Source organism: Diaphorina citri, unplaced genomic scaffold (genome assembly GCF_000475195.1).
Source record: "Diaphorina citri unplaced genomic scaffold, Diaci psyllid genome assembly version 1.1 scaffold205, whole genome shotgun sequence".
NCBI lineage: Eukaryota > Metazoa > Arthropoda > Insecta > Hemiptera > Psyllidae > Diaphorina > Diaphorina citri.
The window spans coordinates 173866-194048 of record NW_007377642.1 but is presented as its reverse complement, the minus strand read 5'-3'; the positions used below and the strand labels follow the sequence as shown (position 1 = coordinate 194048).

Below are 20183 nucleotides of genomic sequence, written 5' to 3'. Positions count from 1 at the left end.
AAGACGGAAAGAATAGATAGACCACCTTTGTAAACCTGTCAACACCCTCTCACGTAATTGTAAATAATTATTTGTGTCCTCCTTGTTTTATATATTTCTTATCATATTAAATGTAATAAATATTTGTTTGTAATAAATCGAGCACTCTTCCGAGAGGTTACAAAAAAGGTTTTTCTTCTTCTTCTTCTTCTTCTTCTTCTTCTTCTTCTTCCTCTTCTTCTTCTTCTTCTTCTTCTTTTTTTACGTTTATTGTCATAGAGGTAGTACACCCCCTAGTTAGGGCTGATTGATTGCATGAAATACGCATTAGCTGCCTTGGTGGTGAGGTGGACAAGACACTCATCTCTCATCTGGCAAACAGAAGGGCATGGGTTGAGTCCCAGACAACTCATAATGAGGACAAAATGTCATACCTCATCAGATGAGGTATGAAATTTTGTCCTAAGTTTGTCCTGTTACATAAGAAAGTAATACAGATATTTTAGGCATACGACAAAGCATCGGACTTTAGTGCCCCCATTTAGGGATATACCTAAATTAGGTATGTCCACTTACTAAATTCATATCAAGTAGATTTACTAGATTATAATTTCTAGCGTTCAACAAAATCAAGATTTGGCTGGATATTTATTCTAGACTAGACTAGACTAGATTAGACTACATCGATTTCAACTCTCAATCTCATACATTTAACTCATATGGAGGATTATAAAATCTCATCTTTTCATCTAGTTAGGGCTGGTTGAGAGGCTGACGAAAAATGCCGACCCCGTCTGTACACGGGGAAAGGCGAAGAAGACGAAGAGGTACTACACCCCCAAAACAAAACCAATCCAAAGTCTAATGAAAATTCTAACAGATGCTTACAACGCCCATAGGTCTGGCCTCTCACCTCGACCTCATTCAAGACCTTTATCGCACATGAAATCTAGAACAAAAATATGATGAAATCAAGATGGGAAATCTAAACATTTTCGTGTTTGCATTCTGGCTTTTAGATTTATTCTGCAACTCCTAGGTGCAAGTTGTGTTCCTCTTGTGAAGAAAAATAAAGAAAACGTCTAAAATGTATCATCATCAACAGCATCATCATCACCATCATCATGAGCATTATGCTCATTAAGGCCAAGAAGTATTAGTGTAAATAATTGAAAGAATTGTAAATATACAAAACAAATTGGTTTACAAAATAGAAAAAGAAAACGTCTAAAATGTATCATCATCAACAGCATCATCATCACCATCATCATGAGCATTATGCTCATTAAGGCCAAGAAGTATTAATTGAAAGAATTGTAAATATACAAAACAAATTGGTTTACAAAATAGATTTTTTTATTGAGAGAAAATTCTAAAGACACATTTAAGAAAAGGTAAGGTGTTTTCTGCGCTGTATACAAAGTAGAGGGTTGGATACTTTTGAAAGAAATTGATTTTCCTGTACGGAATGTTGGGTCAATTTTGCAGAATCATATTTCGGGCGGACTTGGTGCAGACAAAATACTGTCTGTCAAAATTTGCATAAGATAAGTATAATATTTGTCAAATATGTTAAGTCCTAATTACACAAATTGCGGTCATTTTTCAGGGATAGAAGCTAAATCTCAATTATTCCTACCTACCAACTATCGGGTTACCATTTGTCAGAATGAAGTTAGCACTGGTTGCTTTGATGTCAACAAGCCTGGTGGTTATTGCATGGGCAGCCCCAATGGAACAACAACACGTAGTGAGGGAGTATGAGGACTGGCGACATGAATCCAATGATGAAATGATAGAAGCACTCAAAAGTAAGTCATTTCGGACTAGATGTAGGATGGGTTGAACCTTTGTTTTCTTTGCCTTTTCCCGTGTACAGACGGGGTCGGTGTTTTTGTCAGTCTCTCAATCAGCCCTAACTAGGGTGATTGCTTTGGGCTGACATTTGGTTTTGACTACATATTTTACGAGCGGATGCCCTTCGTACTTGACCTTTGCCATTTCTTTTCGGGGTGCACTCAGCCTCGTGAGGACAATTGAGTAGGTACTTTAATCGAGTAGCGACCAGTGGCGGCATTACAAGTCGAAGAGACGAGCGATAATAAATATGATGATTGAGTAAATGAAAGACTTGTAATACTGTGATACCCACAAAGTTGTGAGAAAGCTCTCTGCTTTAACACAAAGATACCATGAATTCGTCAAAGATGGTCGCATCAAATTTGTCTGTAAGTTGGCAATTTCTATTTGGTTATGAATATGTCCTGACCATCTTTACGAGTAGAACAGACACATCACATGCCTTCAGGAATACTCCATTCAAGGGTCTAGGTTCACCTTGTCCTTGGGATCAATTCATAAATATGATGATTGAGTAAATGAAAGACTTGTAATACTGTGATACCCACAAAGTTGTGAGAAAGCTCTCTGCTTTAACACAAAGATATCATGATTTGATTTGATTTGATTTGTATCTCAATTACACGAAATGACAATGTAATCCTTAAGATGTTTTAAGTATATTAGAATCAATGGGAACTACCTCAGTCGCATCTATCAAAATGTAATCAATAAAAACAGAACTCTATTTAGGGTCTTCAGGCAAACCACACGCTAGTTGTAATTGGTATTTATCGATTTATTATTTCAACAGGGTTTGGACACATTGCGTCTCCTAAAGTGGAAAGTGTGATGAGGTCGATTGACAGAAGGCGATTCATTGAAAGACCCATCATGAACAACCCCTATTGGGACATTCCTCAATCGCTGGGATTTGGATCCGTCATGAGTTCTCCCAAAGTGGTAAGTTTCATTTGTTTGCATTAAAGTAACAAACAGAATATGGGATGAGGTAGATAAGTTCATGATCTTCTACAGTGGAAATTTGGAAATAACAGTAGGTACCCTCATTCAATTAAAGTTCTCTTGTCCTGAGAACACATTGTTCTTATGTTCATATAGCCATCTTATCATGTACCTTCATCTCTTAGAGAAATCTAATCTATAGTGGAAATTTGGAAATAACAGTAGGTACCCTCATTCAATTAAAGTTCTCTTGTCCTGAGAACACATTGTTCTTATGTTTATATAGCCATCTTATCATGTACCTTCATCTCTTAGAGAAATCTACAATTGGGACATTCCTCAATCGCTGGGATTTGGATCCGTCATGAGTTCTCCCAAAGTGGTAAGTTTCATTTGTTTGCATTAAAGTAACAAGCAGAATATGGGATGAGGTAGATAAGTTCATGATCTTCTATCAAAATGTTGCGAGCGAGGAAAAGTTTTCTCTCCCGCAGTCTCTGCACTCTGTGTATTTCTTATGCAGTTCTCTTGTCCTGAGAACACATTGTTCTTATGTTTATATAGCCATCTTATCATGTACCTTCATCTCTTAGAGAAATCTACATTTTGCAAAAACTATGAGTCAGTACTATGAGTCAGTTCTTCGGAGTTTCAATAGTGTTAAGTATGAATGCTTGAGTAGTTTCGGTTATACACTACACGAGTACGTTAAATATTACAATTTTCCTTCACTTGAACTCGAACTAACAGTTTACCTCCGACATCTATTATTTCAGCTTTCTAGGTGTTGTGGTTCTCGAGATAGAGCGATCAGTGTGTGAAATGTGAATGGATCTCGTTCTTATAATATAAGATAGCCATCTTATCATGTACCTTCATCTCTTAGAGAAATCTACATTTTGGCTTCAAAAACTATGAGTCAGTACTATGAGTCAGTTCTTCGGAGTTTCAATAGTGTTAAGTATGAATGCTTGAGGAGTTTCGGTTATACACTACACGAGTACGTTAAATATTACAACTTTCCTTCACTTGAACTCGAACTAACAGTTTACCTCCGACATCTATTGCACTAAACACTACATGACTCTTTTCAGCATGCTCAAGCACTGGAAATTTTAAAGGATTACTTGAAGCCTGGTGCCAAAGTTCTGGACATTGGTTCAGGATCTGGTTACTTGACGGCGTGTATGGCTCACATGGTTGGTCCTACCGGCAAAGTGTATGCAGTCGAACACATTGAAGATTTGGTGGCCCAAGCAAATAAATCCATGCACACCTACTACCCCAATCTTATGGAGGGGGGCAGAGTTCAATTCGTAGGTAAGAAACATGTATTTTGTTCAGTAGGAAATATTGTTTTCTCTAACTAACTAACATCAACTACGAGAGCTTCCTTCCATATACGTACATAGCTCCTTCATATGTACATGGTACATACTACATAATTATATATGTACTTACTCAATAATAGAATAGAATTTGCCTTGTTAATACTAGCCGGTTAGGACTAAAGAGTTCCTTTGCCTGAGCAGACTCCTATGTTTACTTGGGATACTGACTACTTCACATTTATTCTCGACTATTTAGACGGAGATGGCAGAGAAGGTCATGCAGCTGAGGGTCCATATGATGTCATTTACGTTGGAGGAGCAGTCCATCATTATCCTTTCAAGGTGAGTACGAATAAGCTAATGGAAAGAAATAGGTTTTGTATTTCCCAATAGTTTTAGAGACAATCCTTTAACTGCGAAGGTCATACATAACCTGGCTTTTATGGTTCGATATTTTTACTATAATTTCTGAAGCTTCTCATTTGTCTTCACGAGGTTGAGTGAAACAACCAATAGCACGTAATGATGCTGTTGCTTAGTCTCTGAAACTTTGGGAATTGGTGCATTTAGCCACTGGCTTTTTTTTTTTTTTTTAGTTTCATGGGCAGAAGCTCAAAAATGTAACTTCATTTTCCCTAAATGTCCACTATGGACGATTAAAAACAACTTTCGAGTATTGCAAGATAGGCTGCTCAAACCGTCTAAGGCGCGTTTCGTTCTTAATTCGAACTCATCAGCTAGACAAACATGATAGTGTAAACTCCTATCGGTTTACATGTGAGAATGGCTTTAGTATCCAAATAGCTACATTCGCGAATCAGGTTTATATTGATCTGACGAAAGTACTCTCATGATGATATGATAATTTTAAGAAGTTTACATGACAGTAGGAAAATGGCCTAAAAACTAATTCCTTTGCATTTGTAAACAACAACATGACGGTAGTGCGCATAACAGTGACTCTTACGTAAATTCGTATGATTGTCATAATCATGAGAAACAAACCACAAAACTGATATATTAATTAGGTACTTTTGATCGAGTAAATCAACACTCTTTAAGAAGATAATTAAATGCGTTTTCCGCCTAAAAGACGCAAGATCATAAAGACCATCATTGCTCAACACAAGTCGCTATGATATCAGTGAAGAAAGACAGTTTTCAAGAAATAACGGAAGACATGGACCTCTTGGCAAGATTAGTACTCTCTTGTTCTCCATTTGATTCCAGCTTGTTGAACAATTAAAACCGTGTTCTAGAATGTATATTCCCATCGGACTTACTACAGAAACTCAAAATTGGGAAACTATTGAAAAATATTATGATGGCGTAATAGGCCGACGAAAACTTCTCAAAACAGCATTCCCTTATTTGAAAGATGCCAAAACCCAGATGAAAATACATCTTTCCAACTTTGTCTATCCGTGCTGACCACACAAAATGATCATTTGCCGTGAAAAGATCTCATTAAATTAAAATTTTGTAACCATACATATAGCACAATACATAGGTCGCTTATTTATACAAAAGATCTCATTAGATATAAGAGTTTTCAGCACTGTTAATCTGCAATCCTGCAACGTTCACGGATTACCAGTAAAATATTAAGCTTGAGGTGATAGGAGAGGAGAGTTGTTGACGAGGAAAGGAGAGGGAGGAAGTTAGAGTAGAGAGTGATGATATATTTCTCAAATTAAAATGCTGGGTTTAAAACATTAGCACTTGCACCTTGCTCCTTTAGTTGACATTGATCGTCAGCTTGGAGAAGATTGGACCAGATACTCGATATTCCCATGCATGTAAAACCCACAATAGTGACACCTTTCGTTGAAAAAACAAGATTCCGATGGAAGAGAAGGAAATGTTACTTTCATGACTGTGGCGTACATCTCCGGTGTGTTTCATTGATTCAAATATTTAAGAGATCTAGATTATACAAAACAAAAAAGTTGACATAACAATAATACTCAAAGCCACATATGCAAGAGAGCATTAACTCTCCCCCTGACAACTATGTACCTCATCATTTATGATTTCAGTTAATGGATCAACTTAAACCTGGTGGTGTCATGTGGTTCACAATTGGAAATGCAGAAGAAATGCTCAAAAATAATAGAAGAACGGAATCAAACTTGGCAGTTGTCAAAGCCCATAAGAAAGACCATGGGGAATGGGAAGAAGAATTCATGGGCAGACTATGGCGTCTACCAGCTCTAGCAAGTGTTGAAGAGCAAAAGTATTGGTATCATCCCAATGGATTTTATGATGACCTGGACGTTGTTGAGGCACAAGGACGACATCTATTGCACTAAACACTACATGACTCTTTTCAGCATGCTCAAGCACTGGAAATTTTAAAGGATTACTTGAAGCCTGGTGCCAAAGTTCTGGACATTGGTTCAGGATCTGGTTACTTGACGGCGTGTATGGCTCACATGGTTGGTCCTACCGGCAAAGTGTATGCAGTCGAACACATTGAAGATTTGGTGGCCCAAGCAAATAAATCCATGCACACCTACTACCCCAATCTTATGGAGGGGGGCAGAGTTCAATTCGTAGGTAAGAAACATGTATTTTGTTCAGTAGGAAATATTGTTTTCTCTAACTAACATCAACTACGAGAGCTTCCTTCCATATACGTACATAGCTCCTTCATATGTACATGGTACATACTACATAATTATATATGTACTTACTCAATAATAGAATAGAATTTGCCTTGTTAATACTAGCCGGTTAGGACTAAAGAGTTCCTTTGCCTGAGCAGACTCCTATGTCTACTTGGGATGCTGACTACTTCACATTTATTCTCGACTATTTAGACGGAGATGGCAGAGAAGGTCATGCAGCTGAGGGTCCATATGATGTCATTTACGTTGGAGGAGCAGTCCATCATTATCCTTTCAAGGTGAGTACGAATAAGCTAATGGAAAGAAATAGGTTTTGTATTTCCCAATAGTTTTAGAGACAATCCTTTAACTGCGAAGGTCATACATAACCTGGCTTTTATGGTTCGATATTTTTACTATAATTTCTGAAGCTTCTCATTTGTCTTCACGAGGTTGAGTGAAACAACCAATAGCACGTAATGATGCTGTTGCTTAGTCTCTGAAACTTTGGGAATTGGTGCATTTAGCCACTGGCTTTTTTTTTTTTTTTTAGTTTCATGGGCAGAAGCTCAAAAATGTAACTTCATTTTCCCTAAATGTCCACTATGGACGATTAAAAACAACTTTCGAGTATTGCAAGATAGGCTGCTCAAACCGTCTAAGGCGCGTTTCGTTCTTAATTCGAACTCATCAGCTAGACAAACATGATAGTGTAAACTCCTATCGGTTTACATGTGAGAATGGCTTTAGTATCCAAATAGCTACATTCGCGAATCAGGTTTATATTGATCTGACGAAAGTACTCTCATGATGATATGATAATTTTAAGAAGTTTACATGACAGTAGGAAAATGGCCTAAAAACTAATTCCTTTGCATTTGTAAACAACAACATGACGGTAGTGCGCATAACAGTGACTCTTACGTAAATTCGTATGATTGTCATAATCATGAGAAACAAACCACAAAACTGATATATTAATTAGGTACTTTTGATCGAGTAAATCAACACTCTTTAAGAAGATAATTAAATGCGTTTTCCGCCTAAAAGACGCAAGATCATAAAGACCATCATTGCTCAACACAAGTCGCTATATCAGTGTGAAGAAAGACAGTTTTCAAGAAATAACGGAAGACATGGACCTCTTGGCAAGATTAGTACTCTCTTGTTCTCCATTTGATTCCAGCTTGTTGAACAATTAAAACCGTGTTCTAGAATGTATATTCCCATCGGACTTACTACAGAAACTCAAAATTGGGAAACTATTGAAAAATATTATGATGGCGTAATAGGCCGACGAAAACTTCTCAAAACAGCATTCCCTTATTTGAAAGATGCCAAAACCCAGATGAAAATACATCTTTCCAACTTTGTCTATCCGTGCTGACCACACAAAATGATCATTTGCCGTGAAAAGATCTCATTAAATTAAAATTTTGTAACCATACATATAGCACAATACATAGGTCGCTTATTTATACAAAAGATCTCATTAGATGTAAGAGTTTTCAGCACTGTTAATCTGCAATCCTGCAACGTTCACGGATTACGAGTAAAATATTAAGCTTGAGGTGATAGGAGAGGAGAGTTGTTGACGAGGAAAGGAGAGGGAGGAAGTTAGAGTAGAGAGTGATGATATATTTCTCAAATTAAAATGCTGGGTTTAAAACATTAGCACTTGCAAATCAATAAAATGATATAAATATTTCTAAAAATGTAGTAATAATAGATCTACATTTTGTTGTTTTTCTTTATTTTCCTGAAAGTATATCGTTTTAATCACCTTCCGTTCAGCAAATGTAGGTAGTAATAATAGATCTACATTTTGTTGTTTTTCTTTATTTTCCTGAAAGTATATCGTTTTAATCACCTTCCGTTCAGCAAATGTAGGTGCCCCCCCGGTGTACTTGATAGTGATAATTGTTGATACTATCCAAACCATATCTGTTGCAGTTGTTTAATCAAATTAGTGCCAATGGAAGACTCCTGGCGTACGTCGGGAACTCTAGAGGAAAACAACACCTCGTCGCCATTGATAGGCCATATGATTACAGCGATAAATTTATTGGAAATGTTTCCATTTCTTTCAAAAAACTTGGAAAATGTAATATGAACGAATACTTAGCTGATCAAAATGAACAAATGCTGAAATTCTACGATACCGTTAAGAACAATGTAGATTCTGTGGAGCACGAAATGCTGTATGCTTATGGTTAACTTTTCGGTTTAATTAAAATGATAATGGCTGGAGAGTATAAGAAGACTCCTATGACTGCTAGAAATCGATTAACTGCAAAGAGGTCACTGATTCACAATTTCTTCCGCTTGAATCTTCTAATGGATGCTACAAAATGTGCACAACACAACTACCAAAGAATTTTTCTGAAAAAGCCGAGTAAAATTATCTGATCAAGACTTACATTATTTCATATCCATGACCAAATTATTTTATTTTATTCTTTTTTTTTACTTTCTATTACAATAATTTTCTTTCTTTTTTATACTTATACCTAAACTTTTGATCTTCAATTATATTATATGTACAAAAGATTTATTTTTGTAAAGGAAAAACAACAAATCTTTGTTCATTCTTTACTGCAGCTTTCATTGTCAATGGACTAATGAACTTAAAAAAAAAAAGCAATAACAACCCTAGAATATCAACTTGAAAAACTACTTCATATTCTGATTTCAGTTGATTCAACAACTTGTAGCTGGTGGTAAATTACTAAGTGCAGTCGGTTTGTATGGGGAGCAATCTCTCATGTTGTACACTAAAAATGAAAAGGATCTGAAAATTTCTGCTATAGATCTGGGTGACACAAAATTCATGCACTTGAGTCCGAAAGATCGACAGTTAGACTTTTGGAAACCCATCATAAGCAATAAAAACTATCCTAAAGTCGACCCTATGTACATCCTATTGCAGAAAAAAATTCGTGAGACTGAAGGCAAAGTTGACAGAGAAGACGAAAAAACGCACAAGTTTCCGTATTTTAAAAACTGGGCTATCGCTCAACCAAACCAAAAATACAGACAAATGTGAGATTTTCTTTCCTTTGTTAAAATGTCATTTTAGATTTCTTTACAATAAAATTTCTGTTTTGTAAAACCAAATCATCCGAAGTTTTCATTTGGAACCAATCCTTTAGTTGTTAAAACGCCGCGCCAGTATTTCATTAGGGAACTACATATTTATATACATATATGTAGGAGTAGGCATTGTATAACTAACGTCTTTCAAAAGTAGGGTGTAATACAAATCATCCGAAGTTTTCATTTGGAACCAATCCTTTAGTTGTTAAAACGCCGCGCCAGTATTTCATTAGGGAACTACATATTTATATGCATATGTAGGAGTAGGCATTGTATAACTAACGTCTTTCAAAAGTAGGGTGTAATATTTTTGTTTGATTTATTCATAAAGTTCGGATTATATTAAATTGTTTTGTAGATTATGAACCAAACAAAAGAAAACGGCATAGCATTATTTGCAACAAACAAGTGGTTACAATCATTGATTAATCATGGTATTGGCAAAGTTAAAAGGAGAAACCATTCCCGCAGCTCGCTTCATGCATTATGTTCTCGAGCAGAACAAATAGAGCTATCTAAGAAAGCAAACTTGACACAGGAAATAGAACAAGAAGAACGTGATCTTATTTTTCCTCGGCGTACGACAACAGCAACTACCATTGTAGAGTATTACGATGACGAAACAGGTGAGACATAGAAATTAATTCACATGAACAGTCCTCAACTTGAAAATTTCGAGGCCATGTCAGGAAGAAAAAAAAAATCGACCAACTCTTTTCATGTCTTCATTGAGACTTGGTGTGTTGAATTTGAATATTTTTCATAAATACGTAGATATAGGATATGTAGGGCTCGTAGATGTTATTTACATTTGTTTTAAAATTTTAGGTACAACTTATAATCCTCTTCGGCAATTTCCTCTTCCGGATAAGTTCAATTATGACTGGTTACTAAACTATACTGTGTCTCAAGAGACCGAAAATACTATGTTCAACGAAAACGAAAACAAAAACTATGCAGATGTTGAAACTCTGCCCGGATCATTGGATTACGAGAAAGTATTTGGAACGCCAGACCAAAAATCTGGTGAATTCACAGTGCATCCTGGCATTAACTCCTCTGAATTCAGCGATTGGAATCCATCAGAGGAAACGTTGAAAGAACTTCGCAACGTGTCAAGGGTAATGCAAAGTATGACATTCAACACAGATTACTATGAAGTCGATGGCGTTAAATACACTCCACCACTGGTAGACATCCCCGAAGTCAACATTGATGATTATACGGGGGACATTCCTGATTGGTATAAAAAGTTTGAAAAAGAAGTTATTGAAAAATGGACACTACCCACGATAAAAACGAGTAAAAAGTGGAGATGGATGGTTTCGCGAGATAGGGAGAGAGCTCGTCTATCTAGCTTGGGACTATTGACACCATGGCCAACAACGACAAAATATACAGGAGATCCATTTGAAGATTCGAATGACTCTTACTTTAACAATGATTATTTATTTTTGTAAAGGAAAAACAACAAATCTTTGTTCATTCTTTACTGCAGCTTTCATTGTCAATGGACTAATGAACTTAAAAAAAAGCAATAACAACCCTAGAATATCAACTTGAAAAACTACTTATGACCTGATTAGATCTTTTGTGACTTTGTCGTGAGATTTCCAAAAGGGGGAACTATAGACCCATGTATAGGACAGAAATCCTTTCCTAACAATTGATTCAGTATGTTGGAAAGTCTCGGAATGCGTTTCATTTAATTTATGAGACCCATAGGAGCTAAATAATACACTTGTATGTTTTCTATCGATAGGTAGAAATTGGCACCTACTTAATAATGATTTTCATATTTACAGGTTTTGAACCAGTTAAAGAAAGGTGGAAGAATACTAGCGCCCATAGGACCAATGGATGACTTTCAGAAATTGACACAAATCGATAGATTTCATGATAACACTTTGCAAAAAACAGATCTGTTTGAGGTAGCTTATGATGCGATTATGAGGAAAGCTCTACAAATGGACATTCATAAGTTTCAAATGGATCCTGTGGATGAGAATTTATTCACTTTAATGGATAAGGACTCAGACGAACTTTTTTCGGAGAGAGTTTGGGAGCTGAAGCAGGATCCTCTGTATACAACTGAGAAATGGATTCCTCAGCCTCCAGGATATACAACTCCAGGAGAAATAACTACAAGGGACAAGTATGGAAGATTGGTCACTTGGAATTATTCGGGGTGGCCAGTCGTCTAAATTGCACATGGACAAAACTTGAAACTTGCATTTCAGTCTAGTCAGAACCCTGTACAATGTATACTAAAATTTAATAAATACATCTTTTTTTGTCTAGCAAACTACTGTGTTATTTTTCTATCTTGTTGGGACTAAAATTTCTGGTTCGAACACTCATTTGTTTTTGCCATATTTCAAATGTTGTGTCGGCTTATTGTTAGACCTGAGAGTTGGATAGAGGTATTAACACTTTTCAAGAAAATACGTATTTACGACATTTGAAATGTTGAGTACGTTGGTTATTGCGAAGTAGGTAGGTATTATTACATGTGCGAAAACAAGTCCATCTTGATAATAAAAAAGACGTCAGCAGAAAATCATTTTCTAGCAAAATCGATAAAGTTTATCAGCCTCTCATCAATATTTAAACCCTCGCTGACAGTGCCTAGAGTTCTATTGATGTTAAACGCTCTTACAAAGATCACCTGTGAAACTATTAGTCAAGATATTTAAACCCTCGCTGACAGTGCCTAGAGTTCTATTGATGTTAAACGCTCTTACAAAGATCACCTGTGAAACTATTAGTCAAGGGGAAAAATCTTTTACTGAGTAGTGTGCCTAACTGTTTGTTTTCAGTTGAATATTCTACACATAAATATTCTGGAAAAGAACTAAACTATAAAGGTTTAGTTCTTTCTTGTTTTTCTTTTGACCACACACCATACCAGTGTTAGATTGTCTTGATAAGATTGCAGACTCTTTCCAATGTAAACATTCCGACCGTCATTCAAGCCATTCTATTAGGAAGAGCATGTAGTACATAAAGCACCATTCAATCAACCAAGATCTCCAAGAGTTGATTGAAAGTTATCTTTCAACCATGAATATCAATTTAGTATACATAGCGGTGCTTTTTGTGCTGTGCTACATAGGACAAAACGAGAGCAAGAAGAAATGGAGAATTTGCTGTGGAAAGTACAAACAGAGGAGGGGCCCTTTTGGTGATAACAATATTTTCTTTTGTTTTATTTTCTCATATTATGCAAAGTTTGCTTTCCTTGTTGCCACAAAGTTTGTCATGCTTGTTGTGTTAAATAAAGAACTTCTCATAATGTTTAATATACAAGAAAAGTTTAAAAAGAAGAAGTGTAAGACACATCATCATAAGCGGTAGTAGTGAAGACTGACAAGAAAACGAAGATCATCAATCAAAACATAGTCGGCAAATTACATATCACATAATTGGCAGAAGGCACTTGCTGTTTGTTTTCAGTTGAATATTCTACACATAAATATTCTGGAAAAGAACTAAACTGTAAAGGTTTAGTTCTTTCTTGTTTTTCTTTTATTTTATTTTCTCATATTATGCAAAGTTTGCTTTCCTTGTTGCCACAAAGTTTGTCATGCTTGTTGTGTTAAATAAAGAACTTCTCATAATGTTTAATATACAAGAAAAGTTTAAAAAGAAGAAGTGTAAGACACATCATCATAAGCGGTAGTAGTGAAGACTGACAAGAAAACGAAGATCATCAATCAAAACATAGTCGGCAAATTACATATCACATAATTGGCAGAAGGCACTTGTTTGGAGGAATCTACAATAGCGGCACAGCGTAAGAATCTCAAGAAACTAAAGTTAGACAAAAGTTCCTGAATCAAATAGAAAGGAAATATTTTAGCTGAATGTACACAAAGGAAGCTTTTCTAAATATTATAGTAAAGGCACTTGTTTGGAGGAATCTACAATAGCGGCACAGCGTAAGAATCTCAAGAAACTAAAGTTAGACAAAAGTTTCTGAATCAAATATTTTAGAAAGGAAATATTTTAGCTGAATGTACACAAAGGAAGCTTTTCTAAATATTATAGTTCCTGAATCAAATATTTTAGAAAGGAAATATTTTAGCTGAATGTACACAAAGGAAGCTTTTCTAAATATTATAGTTGTGATTATGGATAATTAGAGAAATTAAACCCATAAGGAATAAGATAGTTTAGGTGAAATTTAGAATATATCCTCCAGATTCTCTTCAAGTACTTTTCAGGACAAGTTGGAATCTTGTTTCTACATTATAAAGATAACTATGGACAGTTTCAAAGGGATAATTGACAGTATTCTAGTTGTTGTTATGGACAACTAGAAATACGTTTCAATACCTATTTTCAGCATATTAATTGTTACCTGCATACTACCTACCTATTTCTTCAAGCTAATAATTAAATATGGAAGGTTTAAAAGAGTTCGTTGACAGTATACTAGTTGTTGTTATGGACAGCTAGAAAAACTTTTTCAAAAAAATATATCTTGTAATTGTACTTGGATTAAGCCATTACTTATTATGATCAACATATTAATTGACCTTATTTCTCCAAGATAATAATTAACTATGGAAGGTTTAAAAGAGTTCGTTGATAGTATACTAGTTGTTGTTATGGACAACTAGAAATACGTTTCAATAAGAATATATCTTGTAATTGTTTTAAACTATTACATATTTTCAGCATATCAAGACAATAATTAATTATGGAAGGTTTAAAAGAGTTCGTTGACAGTATTCTGATTGTTGTTATGGACAACTAGAAAAACTTTTTAATAAGAATATACATATCTTGTAATTTTATTTCGATTAACCCAATAACTATTATCAACATATTAATTGTTACCTCTTAGTACCGATTTCTTCAAAATAATAATTAAGTATGGAAGGTTTAAAAGAGATAATGGATAGTATTCTAGTTGTTGTTGTTATGGACAACAGCTAGAAAAACTTTTTCGTTAGAATATAATATATCTTGTAATAATTTTATTGTATTTGGATTAAGCCACTACATATTATCACCATATTTATTGTTACCTCGTAGTGCCAATTTCTTCAAAATAATAATAATTTATTTAGCCCAATCTTTGACAGATTAATTGTAAACATATCAAAATTAGTCATCATGAATTCTAAAACTGTTCAACAACGCGTTAGCATAATAAAATCGACACATAATCTGAGTCACTTTTACGCGAGCATTTTCCTAGTCGAAATCCTGTCATTCGCCGTTTTTCTGACGAGAAATGGTCTCCATGATCATGTAATTTTACACCCCTAGACTATTTTTTGTGAGGGTATCTAAAGTCACAGGTTTACACCAACAAAACCACAAGCTTTGAAGCATAACAATGATTTAGTTTTCAATGCAACAGAATCATGATATTGAAAACTGGCAAAACAGTGTTACCTTCTTACTTATGTTCAATCAAATGCGAGAGGGAAAAACCTAGATCACAACTTGCATAACAACCAGAGGTAACGAGTTCAATTCCTAGCGCAAAACAATGATTTAGTTTTCAATGCAACAGAATCATGATATTGAAAACTGGCAAAACAGTGTTACCTTCTTACTTATGTTCAATCAAATGTGAGAGGGAAAAAACCTAGATCACAACTTGCATAACAACCAGAGGTAACGAATTCAATTCCTAGCGCAGAGAGAGAGATCACATGTATTTTTAGTGAGTGAGAGATGAATTACATACCCAATAGAAACATCTGTGAACATTAAATAACGCATGTACCTTGTACCAAGGTGAAATTGAGAGTTGCATCAACGAGATACAGCCTGATTTCCTTAAATTTGTCATCGAAAATTTTGTCAAAACGAAATGAATGTACCATCAAAGTCGAGGTAGTTATTTGCCTGATTATTGTTCCATACAAAATTTCAGAATGTTTTCTTCTCAAATCATCTAAGAAGTCCATTTTATTCCACGGAGAACCATGCTTTATTAAACAATCAATTAATTTTACACCCCTAGACTATTTTTTGTGAGGGTATCTAAAGTCACAGGTTTACACCAACAAAACCACAAGCTTTGAAGCATTGAAAGGTGAAATTGAGAGTTGCATCAACGAGATACAGCCTGATTTCCTTAAATTTGTCATCGAAAATTTTGTCAAAACGAAATGAATGTACCTACCATCAAAGTCGAGGTAGTTATTTGCCTGATTATTGTTCCATACAAAATTTCAGAATGTTTACTTCTCAAATCATCTAAGAAGTCCATTTTATTCCACGGAGAACCATGCTTTATTAAACAATCAAATCTTGCGTTCTATTTGGGACACCCTTAACTTACTTTATCATGTGCGTGTTATGTACCAAGTTTGCTACATACATTGATTCGGGGGGTATTAGTCGTTTCCGACTTTCCCACAACTCTCCAATGCGACCAATGCCTACTTGTGCCAGGGGGTGAGCATAGTGGCAAACTGGGAGGAAGACGCGGGACAACCACACGGCTTAAATGCTACAATCACATGTATTTTTAGTGAGTGAGAGATGAATTACATACCCAATAGAAACATCTGTGAACATTAAATAACGCATGTACCTTGTACCATACATACAACCAAAATTAAAAATCAAGCTGATGTCACCAAATGATAAGAAACAATTTAGCTTATAATGTAGGTGCTACAAAGCAAAACAAAGAAGTAGGTACAAACAAAATTAAATGTTTAGGAAACCGTTGCAAATGTAGAGACGAAACAAGTAGAAGAAATATGTTTTATTTATACAGTAAATTTTCTTTGTTTCATTCTTATATTTATTTTTAACTATTATTTTTCAAGTTAATAACAGGCCACGGCTAAAACAAAGTAATGTCCATTTTCAAATACATTTTAAAACTGTGTTTTCTACTGACCTATTTACTTCAAGTAAGCTCCAGGATAGATAACGCCAGAAGGCTAAAGCTCTTCAAACATATGACGACAAAACTGATTGAAAAAACAACAACTAACCTTAAAAACAAAGTAATGTCCATTTTCAAATACATTTTAAAACTGTGTTTTCTACTGACCTATTTACTTCAAGTAAGCTCCAGGATAGATAATGCCAGAAGGCTAAAGCTCTTCAAACATATGACGACAAAACTGATTGAAAAAACAACAACTAACCTTGTTTATAGACCAGGATATTCTCAGGTTTATACTGAAGGAGATATTCAGAATGAAGATGATTTCTGTCGAAAGGATATGGATGAATTTCCCGAGGGGCACTGGGTGATTCCCCCTCCAGATAATTTAAATCACTTCAAAAATGAAGGAACCTGCCAAACAGATTTGGTGAACCATCTCAGAGGTAAGTGGACGAATAGGAACCTGATGGAAAGCAAAGCAGTGGAATAAATATAAATCTTAACACTCGTATTCATATAAGTCGGCTTGAATATCTACTGATTACCGACCCGACAGATTTTCAGTGCAAATCCCATCAGGTTGTATCACGAGATTTTCAACAAGCGTCATCAAATTGAATGTACTAACCATTTTCGGAAAAATGGTTGACGTAAATCCCATCAGGTTGTATCACGAGATTTTCAACAAGCGTCATCAAATTGAATGTACTAACCATTTTCGGAAAAATGGTTGACGTTGTGTTTGTTAAACGACGATATACCTACTTATTTCATATCATATTATTCTGATACAGATATTGGAAAAATCCGAACAGAAAGAGTGGCTCAGGCATTTTACAAAGTAGACCGAGGGAATTTTGCAAATGAAGAACCTTATCAGGACGTTTCAGCCTCCCTTGGTTACGCAGGAGTCATGAACGCGCCAAATCAGGTATGTAAAGCGTTTAAAGGTATAAATAGGGCGAATACTCGAGTAGCCTCCTGTTTATGTTTAACTAATATCCGGGTAATTTTTGATGAGATACCCGACTACTCAATTACCGGGGTCCAATCATAAGCCGTATGTAGGTAGAAGGATGATTTTGGAACCTGCATAAAAGAGACAGAGAGAGACACTTGTTTTTTGATGCAGTCATATGCCTAATAATGCATTTCAGATTGCCGATGCTGCAGAAAATCTCAAGCTCCATTTGGTAGACGGAGCAAAGGTACTCGACTTGGGGTCAGGCTCTGGATATCAGACTTGTGTATTCGCTCACATGGTTGGTCCTACAGGAAAAGTCATCGGAGTCGAGCACATTCCCGAACTTATCGAAGCATCTTTGAGAAATATATCAAAAGGAAATAAAGATCTCTTGGATTCGGGAAGAGTTAGAATAGTAGGTACGTCAATGTCCCCATACTTATTTACTTTCCGTGTCCGTTTAGGATTAAATTAAAGAAAATTACTTGTTTTTTGAGTTTGGTTATGAGAGGCCATATGGGGACAACTTTTTGTCATTATAACTAATGGTGGATGTACAGGAAAGGGTTTTTTTTTTTTTTCACGTTAACTCTCGTCTAAAGACGCATACAATCCAGTGCGTTGCGGCAAATAATTTGAAGCTTATCGAGCTATAACTCGTTAAATTCAAAATTACCGCAGCCCGGCCGCGGGGAGTACTTAATCTGCCTCTGTGTATACGTATTATTCGCAAGGTCTATAACTAGAAATTTACCGTGGTGCATAAAATCAAGATTTTGACGTGCACCACCTAAATATAATAGAAGATAGATAGATAGATGGTAATTTACTACTCACATCATGCATTTCCTCCATTTTGCAGAAGCGGATGCCAGGGAAGGCTATCTGCCAGAAGCTCCATACGATGTCATTTACTATGGTGGATGTGTCAGCGAAGTTCCCTCGAGAGTAAGTAGGTCCAAGCAGATCTGAAAATAGTTGGAAAAATCGATTGTTATTAAACAGGTTCTAATAATGACAGAAATCCTTTCCTAATGTATACGTATTATTCGCAAGGTCTATAACTAGAAATTTACCGTGGTGCATAAAATCAAGATTTTGACGTGCACCACCTAAATATAATAGAAGATAGATAGATAGATGGTAATTTACTACTCACATCATGCATTTCCTCCATTTTGCAGAAGCGGATGCCAGGGAAGGCTATCTGCCAGAAGCTCCATACGATGTCATTTACTATGGTGGATGTGTCAGCGAAGTTCCCTCGAGAGTAAGTAGGTACTTTTTTTTCCAGTTTGGTTATGAGAGGCCATATGGGGACAACTTTTTGTCATTATAACTAATGGTGGATGTACAGGAAAGGGTTTTTTTTTCACGTTAACTCTCGTCTAAAGACGCATACAATCCAGTGCGTTGCGGCAAATAATTTGAAGCTTATCGAGCTATAACTCGTTAAATTCAAAATTACCGCAGCCCGGCCGCGGGGAGTACTTAATCTGCCTCTGTGTATACGTATTATTCGCAAGGTCTATAACTAGAAATTTACCGTGGTGCATAAAATCAAGATTTTGACGTGCACCACCTAAATATAATAGAAGATAGATAGATAGATGGTAATTTACTACTCACATCATGCATTTCCTCCATTTTGCAGAAGCGGATGCCAGGGAAGGCTATCTGCCAGAAGCTCCATACGATGTCATTTACTATGGTGGATGTGTCAGCGAAGTTCCCTCGAGAGTAAGTAGGTCCAAGCAGATCTGAAAATAGTTGGAAAAATCGATTGTTATTAAACAGGTTCTAATAATGACAGAAATCCTTTCCTAACAATTGATTCAGTATGTTGGAAAGTCTCGGAATGCGTTTCATTTAATTTATGAGACCCATAGGAGCTAACTAATACACTTGTATATTTTCTATCGATAGGTAGAAATTGGCACCTAGGTACTTAAAATGATTTTCATATTTACAGGTTTTGAACCAGTTAAAGAAAGGTGGAAGAATACTAGCGCCCATAGGACCAATGGATGACTTTCAGAAATTGACACAAATCGATAGATTTCATGATAACACTTTGCAAAAAACAGATCTGTTTGAGGTAGCTTATGATGCGATTATGAGGAAAGCTCTACAAATGGACATTCATAAGTTTCAAATGGATCCTGTGGATGAGAATTTATTCACTTTAATGGATAAGGACTCAGACGAACTTTTTTCGGAGAGAGTTTGGGAGCTGAAGCAGGATCCTCTGTATACAACTGAGAAATGGATTCCTCAGCCTCCAGGATATACAACTCCAGGAGAAATAACTACAAGGGACAAGTATGGAAGATTGGTCACTTGGAATTATTCGGGGTGGCCAGTCGTCTAAATTGCACATGGACAAAACTTGAAACTTGCATTTCAGTCTAGTCAGAACCCTGTACAATGTATACTAAAATTTAATAAATACATCTTTTTTGTCTAGCAAACTACTGTGTTATTTTTCTATCTTGTTGGGACTAAAATTTCTGGTTCGAACACTCATT

The 20183-nt window shown here is 35.7% G+C and overlaps 4 protein-coding genes across 12 annotated transcripts in view; 3 read left to right on the top strand and 1 right to left on the bottom strand.

Moving 5' to 3' along the window:
* LOC103505939 (protein-L-isoaspartate(D-aspartate) O-methyltransferase-like) overlaps positions 1 to 18625 on the bottom strand; it is a 47172-nt gene extending 28547 nt beyond the window's left edge. For 5 of the 6 annotated variants that reach the window (XR_001809418.2, XM_026821138.1, XM_017442647.2 and 2 more), the window contains exon 1: positions 18493 to 18625. The gene's annotated coding sequence lies outside the window, so the exon portion shown is untranslated. The remainder of the gene's footprint in view (positions 1 to 18492) is intronic. The other variant, XM_017442644.2, reaches the window with a different exon arrangement.
* On the top strand, positions 1215 to 15297 carry LOC103505938 (protein-L-isoaspartate(D-aspartate) O-methyltransferase-like). Of its 4 annotated transcripts, XM_026821129.1 has the most exons (8): positions 1215 to 1373; positions 1589 to 1790; positions 2633 to 2781; positions 3879 to 4104; positions 4372 to 4457; positions 10179 to 10446; positions 10649 to 11255; positions 15166 to 15289. In XM_026821129.1, the coding sequence occupies exons 2-8, from the start codon at positions 1649 to 1651 to the stop codon at positions 15200 to 15202; spliced, it is 1515 nt and encodes a 504-aa protein (XP_026676930.1). In that variant the 5' UTR covers positions 1215 to 1373; positions 1589 to 1648; the 3' UTR covers positions 15203 to 15289. The 4 variants fall into 4 exon arrangements, with proteins under 4 accessions (XP_026676930.1, XP_017298128.1, XP_026676932.1 ...); XM_017442639.2 differs by lacking the exons at positions 10179 to 10446; positions 10649 to 11255; positions 15166 to 15289 and adding an exon at positions 9420 to 9841; XM_026821131.1 differs by lacking the exons at positions 10179 to 10446; positions 10649 to 11255; positions 15166 to 15289 and adding an exon at positions 8678 to 9065.
* Positions 6423 to 8172, top strand: LOC113466053 (protein-L-isoaspartate(D-aspartate) O-methyltransferase-like). Its single transcript, XM_026821139.1, has 3 exons — positions 6423 to 6674; positions 6938 to 7023; positions 7911 to 8172. Exons 1-3 carry the CDS (start codon positions 6542 to 6544, stop codon positions 8109 to 8111), a joined length of 420 nt encoding a protein of 139 aa, XP_026676940.1. The 5' UTR covers positions 6423 to 6541; the 3' UTR covers positions 8112 to 8172.
* On the top strand, positions 16819 to 20122 carry LOC103505941 (protein-L-isoaspartate(D-aspartate) O-methyltransferase). The gene is made up of 5 exons (XM_008470321.3): positions 16819 to 17134; positions 17486 to 17622; positions 17849 to 18074; positions 18518 to 18603; positions 19628 to 20122. The coding sequence occupies exons 1-5, from the start codon at positions 16915 to 16917 to the stop codon at positions 20024 to 20026; spliced, it is 1068 nt and encodes a 355-aa protein (XP_008468543.1). The 5' UTR covers positions 16819 to 16914; the 3' UTR covers positions 20027 to 20122.
* The last annotated feature ends 61 nt before the right edge of the window (positions 20123 to 20183 follow it).